Here is a 12,165-nt window from a genome sequence, read left to right as displayed (position 1 = left end):
CAGTAATCCGAAATATCCACTGACTGCGGAAAACTTACCGCTCCAACAACTCCTTCTTTTTCCAGACAGATACGCACCCTCATTCAGCAGAAAACTGTTCAGTTCCTTCACAGGCCATTCTTCATTTGACAGTTCGTCCACGGGTGCCACAGCCATCGATGGCAAACCACTCGACACTCTCTCCTCCATCTCCAAAATGGAAAAATACAGTGTTTCACCATGCTCAACAACGGATACTCTGCACAAAAATCGAAGAGGATGCCCCGTCTCGGATCACGTGACCGTTATTGTGCAAAGGGTCTATTATGTTCATCCTTGAGCCACAATTAGTCCGGGTGCGGGATTTGGATGCACGCCAGCCACCACTAGTGCACTGCCCACAACAATAGTTACATGCTAGTTAGTGCACATCCGATATCATCCGGATCCGTATCTGGTGTCCTCCCTACCATGACGACAGCAGCAGCACGGCTGACGGAACATGGCATAGGCAGCTGGGATTCGTACTCTACGCTACTACTACTAGACTCTACGACACACGTAGCGGAACTCCAACGCAACTCCAACAGAATCCTATGTGGATCTACATAACTGTTGCCTAGATCTTCTGGTATCGGCAGATCAAGAGACCCTACAGGCTACAACATACATGTGCCCAGTTTTGAGTTGAACGCCTTTTTTCAGGGTCGGCTGAGTAGTATCCCCACTTGCCATCTCAGCTCCAATCGACGTTCGGTTCTAGAAATGCACTGCCTACTGCCTAGCGTCTAGTTATCATAATCCCCAGACGTCAAGAGGGCAGTGTTGCACACGATCACGGTAACGTCTTGTCGAATCTTGACTCGGGCTTGACACTCCTGCAGGGCTTCAAGCCTGGCCACACACTGGCTGAATGAAAGTGTCCAAGACCATTTCTTCTTGAAACAGGAATCCGATGGAGCGGGAGGTTCTTGTCGCCTGATGCTTCTATTTGGAGTTCAGTTCCCCAGTGGGCCGGCCACACGATGGGAAGCCTCGGGCTGCTTGTCTCGATGCTATGGAGCAAACGGTTTGAGATGATCACAGCGCTGTTTCTCGCAAATGTCGCACAAATTGCCAGCCAAAGAACGAATCGTAAGTAGAATTTGCCCAGTTCAATAACAACTAACGCTACTACTAGGGAGTTACTGGTCTAGGAAATCCTGGCTTACTAGTAGTACAGTACCCTGATCTTACTGTAGGTCGGGACACGCGTTCGCCACTTGTGTGCAATCTACATGATGGCTGGGCAGTGTGCTACATTGTAGTACCGGTACAGTGTACCAGGTGTACTGCCTGTAAACTCTGATCAGTACAGACTCAGTACAATAGGGCTTGAAAGTGATGACGTCAAAAACGGCCAGGGAGTAGTAAGTTGACATCATATTTCTATTTTGGATCCGCTAAGGTGTGACTTTGCTATTGCCTCAGTATGTGGATGCATAGCAACCCACTCATGTCATATGCATGTGTGACTTTTACTTCGTCACCAGGTGTCACCCCGCCCCTATTAGCCAAATCAGTCAGTTTCACTGGCTACATCACCTTGCTGTGAGTAAGACCGCTTGAAATGTGCTTGGATCCATACAAACTTGGATCCAGTTTTTGAATTTTTGAAATTGTTGCTATTCTGTGACGTAGCACTTTCAAGCCCTATAATGACGACCTGCTGTCATTACTGACTGTCATGATTATGAATATGAGTGGGAAGTGCTGCACAAGTAATGACAAGTGATATCACAATTTTTCAAATACACGCGCTCTGGCTGGATAGGAGATGGAGAGGGAGATTGCTATGGTACTCTCCACGTACTAGTATGCTCATGTACTGGCACTGCAGAGCTACCAACCTACCCTTGCCTTGGTCTATCATAATTTTAGTATGCGCACACCAGGGAGTCGTCAAATATTGGTATTTGACGACTCCCTGGCGCACACCCCTCATTATTTCGGCGGACAAGGACTCGCACAACGGCGTCCTCCACAAGGCTGAGCGGTGCGGCATAAGTGGCCCCCTCCTTGCCTAGCTCCGGATTTACCTGACAGACCGCCACATCCGTGTTGTCATAGGCGGCCAGTCTTCACCGACCCACCGAATCCAATCTGGCGTGCCGCAGGGCAGCATCCTCGGCCCCACCCTCTTCCTTCTGTACGTCAACGACGCAGAAGACCACCTGCCTGATGGGGCGAAGCTGGCTGTATACGCCGACGACACAACTCTCTACAAGTGCATCACCACCCGACTCAGACTGCCAGAAGAGACAGCAATCCTCCAGCAGGCAGTAGACTCACTGGCAGCATGGGGAAGCAGGTGGAGGATCAAGTTCGAGCCCACAAAGTCGCAGGCATTGACCATCAGCCACCACCACTCGCCACCCCCCCCCCCCCCCCCGAACGCAATACGCTTCCAAGGAGCAGTCGTGCCAGAAGTAGAGGAGCTCGAGCTTCTTGGCGTCACCTTCAACAGGCGGCTGGCATTTCGCAGCCATATCCAACAGCTTGCTGTACGCGGAGCCCAGCGGCTCGGCTTCCTCCGTAAGGCATCGGCTGTGCTAGACCCAAAGCACCGGGCAATCGTGTACCGTGGCTTTGTCCGCCCTGTGTTAGAGTATGGCATGCTGGTGTGGATGAGCGCAGCCCCCACCACCTTGGCCCGCCTCACTGCCATCCAGCGCCGTGCCCTGCACATAATTGGAGATGGATCATACCTCCCGAGCCTCGACATTCGCCGTACCGTAGCAGGGCTCTGCTTTCTGTACAAGCTGCACTTTGTGGAGGGTCCGGAAATGGTGAAAGCCATTCTCCCACCATCAGCAGCCGCACCGCAATGTCTACTCGTGAGACAAGCAGATCTGCAACACATCATCCATCACAACTCACCAGTATTCTTCCTCCTCAGTCACGAAACAACACGCTCCGCTCATTTCCACACTCCCTCATCGCAACGTGGAATCAGCTCCCACCAACCCGTTTGCAGTCTCCCCCTTCTCGCAGAGGTATGCACACGTTCATGAAAAATGTCAACGACCACTTGCGGCGCAGCAAGTGGGAGTGAGCCACAGACAGGCTATGATCTCTCCATCGCAGCCAACATACCAGCCTAATTATACTGATCGCACTCCAGCTCCCTTCTACCCCTCTTTGATCCCCTTCGCTCGGCCTTAAAATCCGATTATCAGTTCTCTCCATCTTCCTACGGTGCACTGCTTTTACTATTGTTTTGTCCTATCTCAATCTCAAATTCTCCCCATTATCGTTTCCAAAGCCGGTGCTTCCCTCTTGGATGCACATGTTTCTTTTCTCCTATGTATCGGCGCACAGGAGTAACGATGATTCCGATACCTTTGGTCGGAGGAGTTACTTTTGCCCCGCCCCCACTTCCATCCAATATGCCACCGCCACCGCTGTGCAGCATCTGATGGTACTGTGGTATTCAGTAAAAAAAAATAAAAAACATGCAATTTGGAGCGTTTATTTCCATATCTCCTATTGCCATGGCACTAGCCTGGGGAGGCGTCTTTCCATAATGTGTGTGTGTGTGTCTCTCTCTCTCTCTTTCACTTCAGGGTGTCTTGATGTAGCCTACAGCTTTGAAGACACAGATCTGCCCGATGAGTTTAGCTCTTCTAGAAGCCTGTACCGAGTTGTCAAGCCGAAATCCAATTTTGGATATAGCTATGGTGGCAAATCGCAGCCGAGTGGACCTGACTTTGACCACACTATCCAACAGCCTGACAAAGGTACGCTAGTCACTAGTCTCAGTGGAGTAGCTGGTCCGCCGCACCTTTGCTGCGTCACGAAATGTGTGTTTCGTGAGGCAGCTTGACCAGTAGGGTTGTTGGAGCGTGGAGGTATTCCGCTATAGCGACACTAATAATAATAATAATAACACAGAGACGCGTACAACATGCACAGCCGTGCTATACATGCTTCCGCTGCTGTTCTCTAGCTCTGTCCATTATGTATGTCAATATCCGGCAGTTGTGGCGACTCCTTCAGATAATCTGCCGCCATCCATTGCGATCCGCAGCAAACTGTCTCAGGTCGTCCAGATGGCTTCGGCTCGAGAGGCCCGGCTTGCCTCTGCTGAGCAGGTCTTCAGGTCTTGGTTCAGGGTGCTACACTACTGTAGCTATACGCACAAATGGACTTTGCACACTGGCACTGGCTCTGGCACTGGCACTGGCACAGGCACTGGCTTCACAGCGTGTACCACTGAAGACTGAAGTGCAATCCCAAGGCCATTCGGCCCAAACATGGGTGAGCTGGAAAAAGGTGGAAAGAATTTAGAGTGCAGGGATGGGTGTGCATCCCTCAAGGGCTGCAGCTAAGTCTTTGGTAGAGGAAGAAATCTTTGTTCTGAAAGAAATTTCCTTAGAAGCCATAAGTTGGCCTTTGGTTGACCACTTACATGACATGTAAGTGGATCATCATGAACAACAACACATTGTGTTGTTGTTCATGATGAATTGCGGGACCTTGTCCCATGCACCCCATCTGGGAGAAGTAGACAAGGATGATTTCCTTGTGACCAAATATTCGTTTACTCAGGGTGGCAAACCATGCAGATATGGAAGAAGCTTTTTACTTATACATGTCCGTTGAAATGTTATCTTGGCGAATTGTGTGTTGCTCCCTACGTGGGAGCTCGCGCTTTTCCTGCCGACCTGAAATCTCACGTGACTGACTCACGACTGCCATCCAGAGCACACGAGAAGTCCATCGAACCTTCCATTCGGCAAACCTGCAAGAACGCACCACTCCCTGCTCAATACACAGTGTTTTGGGAAATTCACCCCTCATCAGTTGAGTTTGAGTAGGCTGAGGAAGATGTTCTCTGAAGAGCACCACTCATACGTTCAAGTCTGCAGGAAAGGCGCGAGCTCCCACGTATGGAGCAACACACAATTCCCCAAGTAGCGCCGAAGTCGCACCAACCTCGTCTTCGAAATGTTATCCTGTAGAGAGTATTGTACACATGGAGAACAATGTTGGCAGTCTGGATATGATACGCATCAAGGACTCTATCTGAGTTTCTGTTCTCTTTGTTACTCTCACTGCCGTGTACTGCAGGTCATTTCCTGGTGTTTGAGCAGTTCTTGTGTCGTACATTCAATGTGAAAGTACCGACAATCGTACAGACGCCTGCACAACGATGCTGGAACGGGGCAGATGGGAGCAATGCATCCGCGTCCTGCACCATGCAGGTGAGCTACAGCATGCGAGGGCCGTACGTTGGACAGCTGTGGGTGGGCGACATGTCCAGTGTGAGGGACCGCCTGAGCGGAGACCAAGGAACGGGCGGGGGCTGGAAGAGCTTGAGTGTGTCGAGCCTCTTCAACGCTGGACAACCCATCCAGGTAAATGTTGACTTATAGCTTGTAGATGCCAATAAGATGTTAAGCATCCACTACTGGATATTTTTTAAATTATTTAAAAAAATCACAGTGGCGTGAAATGCTTTGTTGTATAAACCGCGATAGTGCGACAACAAGGCACAAAACTGACACTCGACGACCTGACACCTAGCTCCAACACATCTACGAAGCGCAAACCAACAACCTTCCAACTTGGAAGGCTCAGGTGCGGAAAGTTCCAATGAGGGGAAGGGATGCACCACGTGCGCTTGTTGTCGCACTATCTGACCCTATTACCTCGTTACCTTCGTGGACTGTTATTCATAACCGCAACTTATAGGTCCTTTTTTCTCTTTACATGTCTTGTTTTAGTTCACAATCATTATAATAATAATATGTGACCGATTTAGGTTCTGCATCTGCGCCTTGATCCTAGAGGACGGTGGCGTTCCTACGGATGCGAAAACTCGGCTTGCAGCCGAGTCTCATGCAAACCGTGATTTTTTTAATTTTATGTGACAGATCGCGTACATTATGCATTGACACAATAAGTATATTACTGTGCCACACATGGTTCCGCTGCCGTTCCTCGGCTAGAGATCGCCAACATCCGCACGCGCGCTGTGCCACGTGAGTAAAGCCTCTCCAAGCTGCTCGAGCCTGGGCCTTCTTGGAGAGCTCGTCCAGGTGGTGCTGAGTGGAAAGGCCTGGTTCACATTATACACTAGGTAAATGTGTGATATTATCATATAACACAGATGTAACCAGCATAATCTATGTTCTGAAATGCGGTGGGCAGTGAAAGATTTTATTCGATAGGGTAGCGTATCGTAGGGTGTGCATTGCATGCCAGCACCACCTGACCTTCTTTTTTCAATTCCAATGCTACAGTACAAGGAACAACTATTTTTGCTTTTCTCCAGCTTGAGGGAAGTGAAAAAGTAAACCGATGGTTCGGATTATTATCTGCTTCCATCAGGACTGAAGCCAGGGACCCTCACCAGCAATACTCTACCATTAAATTTACTTTAATAGTTCGCCAGTGTTTTCTTCCATTTTAAATTTACTAATGTTTGCACTTAAAATGGTGTTTGCAGTTTCGATTTCAAGTAAAGTGCCATCCTGAACCGTTGGGTAGCAACTTGTCCAGAGTGCAGCGTCGCCCGTTTGCCAATGGTGATATAGCCTTGGATGACATCACAATCCAGTGTAGCTGTGCAGGTGAGGATATGGGACCATCCTATCAAGTGTGAGTAAATGCAGAGACAATAAGAAAATGTATCATTCTTGCAAGAGTCGATGAGAGTGACGCTGCCACCTTCGCAGGAATGCAACCGCGCCCAATAATGAGAACCAAGATGCAGCTCGTAACAAGGCCAAATTTTGAAGGGGTAATTATCTTGAAATGAACTTAGTTTTTATGAACTTTTTTGAAACTCGGATGTTGAATCGATAATAAATGTTAAGACATGGCCAACAGTACATATGTCGGGTGGAGCACGTCTATTTTCAGGATGCATGTGAGCATAATATCATGCTTTTCCTTTATTGAGGAGTGTCCGTTGGCAAACGTGTATCACGTGGAGTTCCTGAACACCAGTGTGTTAAACACATGTGCTATTGGTGAGGGTTAACCTACCGTGGATCTACTCTCAGTGGAGTCGGGTACCTGCAACTTTAAAAGTTTACATAGTGAATGGCAAGATGTATGCTATAGTAGATTCTGCTTCTCAAATTCTACTCTTTAACAATTCTATTGTACGCAGGATAATCCTAATTCTATTGTCCATGTATTTCTGCAGACGGCGTGACATGCTCCGGTGAACAGCAGCCAGCTATTCTCACGCCTGCTTCAGAGGCCACTGCTGCCGCACCTGACATCCCTGAAGGACGTTTTACAAAAGACACGATGACATCAGCAACCATGTACAGTGAAGGTGAGATTGAATTTGAGTCAGTTAGCGGCTACCAGCCAGACATCTGCAGGAATGACCATTATAACTTTTCATGCCATTTGCTCCTTTGTATCCAATTTCTCTGGCAAATAATAATTCACACTTGTAGCCTGATGTTTCAACCCAAGAAACCTTAATGAAAGTCCAGAACATGGGCGTCAATTTGGGCCCGGGCGCTATTTCGGATGCTGTAAGAGTTGAAAGTGTGACGAACCCAAAGTGCAATTTCCCCCCACTTGGCGGGTAGAAGGTGTGACGGCGCTGCCATCCCACACCCGTCTTCTGTCTCTCCAGTCCAGGAGAGAAGAAATAACACATGAAGCTGCAGTGAAAAAGTATTTTGTTTTGGGTAACATGGCCAGAACTTGAAACACTGGTCGGTCGGTCGGCTTTCTTTTTTTTGCTTATAATTTGTATGCATGCCAGACCGGTATGTATATTAATTGTCAGTACACAGCCCAGATAGAAAATGTGCGGTCGTTAAATCAGGCATGCCTACATGTAGACTACATAGCATGCAGCTTGATCAGACCACCAGGAAAAGTCAAACTGTTCATACAGAGACACCACCGCGAGCGGAGCAGAGGTCTGAGACGTTGCGCATCAACACATCGTTCATCGATCGCCGCAGGTCAGTTACTACAGCTCCCGTTCCTCCAACGCAAAGAAAAAGAATCGGCATCCAAACTCCATATTTTAAGTCCAACATTATCATTCTTGTCAGCACCGTTGGTTTCGGAAGCAAACACTGCTTTGAAGCAAGTGACGCCTTCTGGATGAAGAGTTTCCAACAAATAACTCAGGGTACGTGACTCGAACAATGTAGCAGTTGACGACGGTCCAGCCGCCGGCAACTATAGTGACGGAAACGTTTTGCCACTAGAGTTTCTAAACTAAAACATGCCAGTGTTGAAAATGTTAGGATTGGCAAGAAAAACACCTTTCACCAAATCCGACTGGACCATGGATCGAGTAAACTCGAAACAAAGGACTGAAATGTCTAGCCGCCTAGAGCCAGGAACAGGAAGGAACTCGGACCTGGCACAACGCCAAGTGCCAACACATACATGTACATTTTTATGATGCGCATATGCATGAATACATATGCATGAATACGTATGCATGAATACATATGCATGAATACATATGCATGAATACATATGCATGAATGCATCCAAAAAAAGAATCGGTCGGCGCTCAAACATCGGTCGGCCGGGTTACCCGAAACAAAGGACATTTATGGTGTGACCTTAGAAACGTTTTTTTAGTTAACGATGGATTTGTTCTCTCGTTATAGCGCTACACTTTGTGCCCTGGTAGAGATTCAACTCTTACAGTAAGTGAAATGAGACTTACTATCACATCATGCCGTACTACAATATGGACCTGTGCATGCAATGCACTGTGTAATGGACCTGTGCTTTCGCACATGGGCGTTTACACGGAGGTGGGCTAGAAAATGGGACAAGAGTATTGACACCCGGCACTAGGGCGTTTACACGGGCAGTGGGCGTCATACTGGGTGGGCATTGATGCGAGCCTTTACAGTAGTTGCTGAATTCCAATCCTGATGTCTTCCATCACTCCCTTTATCAACTCATGATGAAAAGTGAGAAGAATGGAATCCTCTTCAGAAATTCTGACTGCGTTCTTCTAGACTAATTTGGATTACGTTAGTGAATACACTACCGTATTTCCCCGATTATACGTCGCACTTGATTATAAGTCGCACTTGGTTATAAATCGCACTTGATTATAAGTCGCAGCCCATTCTCACGTCTGAACAAAATCGTCTAATAAATGCATTCACATAAGTAAGAAGTCACACTCGATTGCAAGTCGCACCCCATTCTTTGCCCTTGAATTTTAGTGTAAAAAGGTGCGACTTACAATCGGGGAAATACCCTACTTGTACTTACAAATGGTTTAGTGTACTTGTACCGGTACTTACAAAGGTTTTAGTGTGCATTATAATTATACGCAGTAACGCACATTGCTAATTACATGACCTGAACCTCGTAAATCTACCATGCACTACGTGACGAGGGCTATTGCTGCAAATGGTGCCGGGCAACGGCCCTGTGTCCACGCTCAGTAGTAGTAGGGCAGAGGGCAGAGCATACCACACAAAGGCAAAACAACAGAGACCAAAACTTCCGTCCGTAACTCTGAGTTTCGTGTCCAGAAACACCCATCAGACTGTCTTACCAGTGTTTTTGAACAGTGAAAATCAGTGTAGCTCACGGTTACGAACAATTATGTTTGGTCTCTGTTGTTTGGCCTCTGCGTAAATCTATCCTTGATGGAACTAATCCAAGGATTGTGCGGTGCTTTTTTTTGTTGCCAGGTGTTTTTCCTGACACGGCAACATCCATGTCAACAACAACGAAAACAACAATTGCCGTGAACACAACTACTAGTGAAAGAAGCACTTTGTCCAGTGAAAATGGAACTGATAACAAGGGTGCATCGACAACTCTCATTGCTATCATCGCCAGTTCTTGCAGCATATTAGTCGCACTGCTCATAACCGCTGTGGTCTTCATCAATCGCCATCGGGCCAAGAGGCCGCTGCAGGAGGAGAGACAGCCGGATGTGTGGTTGGAAACTAGACCCAACGCCAGCATAGCTCAGCCAGCTGCTAGTGAGCACACAGCGAGTACATGTGCCGTCGCCGTGGGCAGTGACTCGACGACACCACTCCCCGAGTACACATATGACACCATGCCTAACAGTCATGGCGGCCAGACTAGTCCAGCAATCGTCAGAGCCACCACTGGCGAAGCCGGTAAAGTGTGCTCAGAGGAGGGTATTGAGTACTGCGAGACAATCTACTCCGATGAAGAAACACGAGCAAAGAAAACTTCGGAAAATGATTCGGAAAGTCTTGCGGCTGAGGGTCGATATGAGGTGACATGGAACTATGAGAGCAAGCGTGACAAACAGCGCAATTTTATTGATCGCAGGAGTGGCAGTGAGAATGACTATACGTATGTGATGGTACAAGGGTATCACGCTGACAGAGTGATGATGATCACTCATCATCCGGCTTCCCTTCCAACATACGAAGGCGAAGGCAATGATGCCTATGAAGTATGAAGAGATTGGGTGGCAACCCTTTAGCAGTGTAACTATCACTGGTTTGGAAGGTCTGAATGCTCGTCATGAACCTGTATTGCTGGCACGCAATAACTTGGCAATAAACTCCATGCAAGACCCACGTATGCTAGTATTCCTCCTCTCCGGTTCCAAAAATATTTCTTTTCAAGTTATTCAACTGTATAATCGAGACTTCAACAAACTCAGTCATATCACAGTGATAAATCCTTTTTTGGTTTTCATTGCAGCAATTAACAAACTTCTTTCACGCAGCACGTCCAAATACTCACACATGGTATGTCTGCTGCATCTAAGTTCACCAAATTTCGGGCATGACCCACCCTCGGGGTAAAGCCGTATAGTCCAAAAGAATTCACTTCGATCACTCTAAAAATGTTGCACGCTCATATAATCTGAGGTACGTCTATTGTGGCCTCAGCCCTGCTCGTACCCAGGATTGTTGAGAAGTCGTGAAAATGGCTCACTCCACGTTTGAAGAATGGATAATTGACTCTTTGCAGATCTATCAAGGTTTCTATCGGATTTCTTACATAAATTCATTACATTTTTTTGGCAATTATCAAAATGTGTTTTGGACAAGGCAATTAGTCTAGATTTGGAAAACAAAGCCAGGGCCGGCGGAACCGGTCAGGCTGGTCCGGCCATGGCCGGACCACTTTCCCAGCTGGATGGTCCATGTGATTCGTGCAAAACCCGGTGTAAAAAAATCCAGAGGTACATGACTCGACTGTACTGCTGACATGTGATGTGCTTCGAAGTAGCTCAGGACTCCGTGACCGGCACTGTATGGCTGATATGGCTACAAAAAGTTGTGTTTGTGTTCTTTTACTATATTTTCTGCATTTTCTGGAGCCTTAGAGATGCCCAAATTCGCTCTATTTCACGTAAATTTTAAATATTTCTCCCGGGGGACGTCCCCCGGACCCCCTCAAAGGTTCGCCGGACCACTCCCGAACTCCTTCCTCCGGCCCTGAAAGGTTTGTGTGTGTGTGTTCGTGGTAGGTTGGAGATACTTATGCATGTGATGAGTACAAGGTTACTGTGAGGTCTACAGTTCCAGAAAAGGGGAAAACGATTTCAATTTCTACTTTGCATTGGGAAGAAATGTTCTATTGGGGTAGGTTCTGTTAGAGTAAAGAAAGTATAATGCAATACGCTAGTTGGTGCAAGGCAAGCTGATGATTGAGAACACATTTGCTCTGCATCACTTTCCTGAAATGTGTACTTGTACTTTTACATTTGTGTCATTTAACCCGACGCAATCGTCGGCTATAGTAGGCCTGATTCGGAACAGCATTATTTCCCAGCAGCCCATCACCACCTACAGCATGCTTATTACTACATGTACTGTAGTAACATACTCGTAATTGGTCCCGAATTCACTCCCAGCTCTGCTCAGGAAAACTAACTTAGGCAAATTTGAAACACCTGGCTTTTTAAATTGACTAGTTGCACAATTTGAAAGATGGAAGTTTTCCTTGAAAACACAACAAGTCGTGTATGAGAGTTCACGTCAACTAGAATATGTATAGAAATTGTAAGAAAGTGTTGGAAACACATGACCATGGGTGCAAGCAAAATATGTGCACAATGTCATGTAGGAGAAATGGCGGATATATGGTGAACTCAGAATGTGTAAATAATCCGCAAGGAGACAAAAGCCGTGATATTAAAATGAAGAATGTAAACGCGCTGATGAGCAGTCCCAAAGAATA

General features: G+C 47.2%; 1 protein-coding gene across 1 annotated transcript; it reads left to right on the top strand.

The window, feature by feature from the left end:
• Positions 1 to 537: 537 nt before the first annotated feature.
• LOC135808511 (uncharacterized) lies at positions 538 to 11,327 on the top strand. Its single transcript, XM_065321706.1, has 6 exons — positions 538 to 1,113; positions 3,585 to 3,758; positions 5,092 to 5,378; positions 6,473 to 6,596; positions 7,178 to 7,312; positions 9,678 to 11,327. Exons 1-6 carry the CDS (start codon positions 1,005 to 1,007, stop codon positions 10,427 to 10,429), a joined length of 1,581 nt encoding a protein of 526 aa, XP_065177778.1. The 5' UTR covers positions 538 to 1,004; the 3' UTR covers positions 10,430 to 11,327.
• The last annotated feature ends 838 nt before the right edge of the window (positions 11,328 to 12,165 follow it).

The sequence above is a fragment of the Sycon ciliatum genome, chromosome 2, assembly GCF_964019385.1.
Source record: "Sycon ciliatum chromosome 2, ocSycCili1.1, whole genome shotgun sequence".
Lineage (NCBI taxonomy): Eukaryota > Metazoa > Porifera > Calcarea > Leucosolenida > Sycettidae > Sycon > Sycon ciliatum.
The sequence above is the reverse complement of the archived record's forward strand: the minus strand, read 5'-3'. Positions and strand labels throughout refer to the sequence as shown.

Coding starts and splice junctions, on each gene's coding strand:
- LOC135808511 (XM_065321706.1), top strand. CDS start 1,005: ATGGGAAGCCTCGGGCTGCTTGTCTCGATGCTATGGAGCAAACGGTTT. Junction 1,114..3,584: donor TGCCAGCCAAAGAACGAATC/GTAAGTAGAATT, acceptor CTTTCACTTCAG/GGTGTCTTGATGTAGCCTAC. Junction 3,759..5,091: donor TATCCAACAGCCTGACAAAG/GTACGCTAGTCA, acceptor CGTGTACTGCAG/GTCATTTCCTGGTGTTTGAG.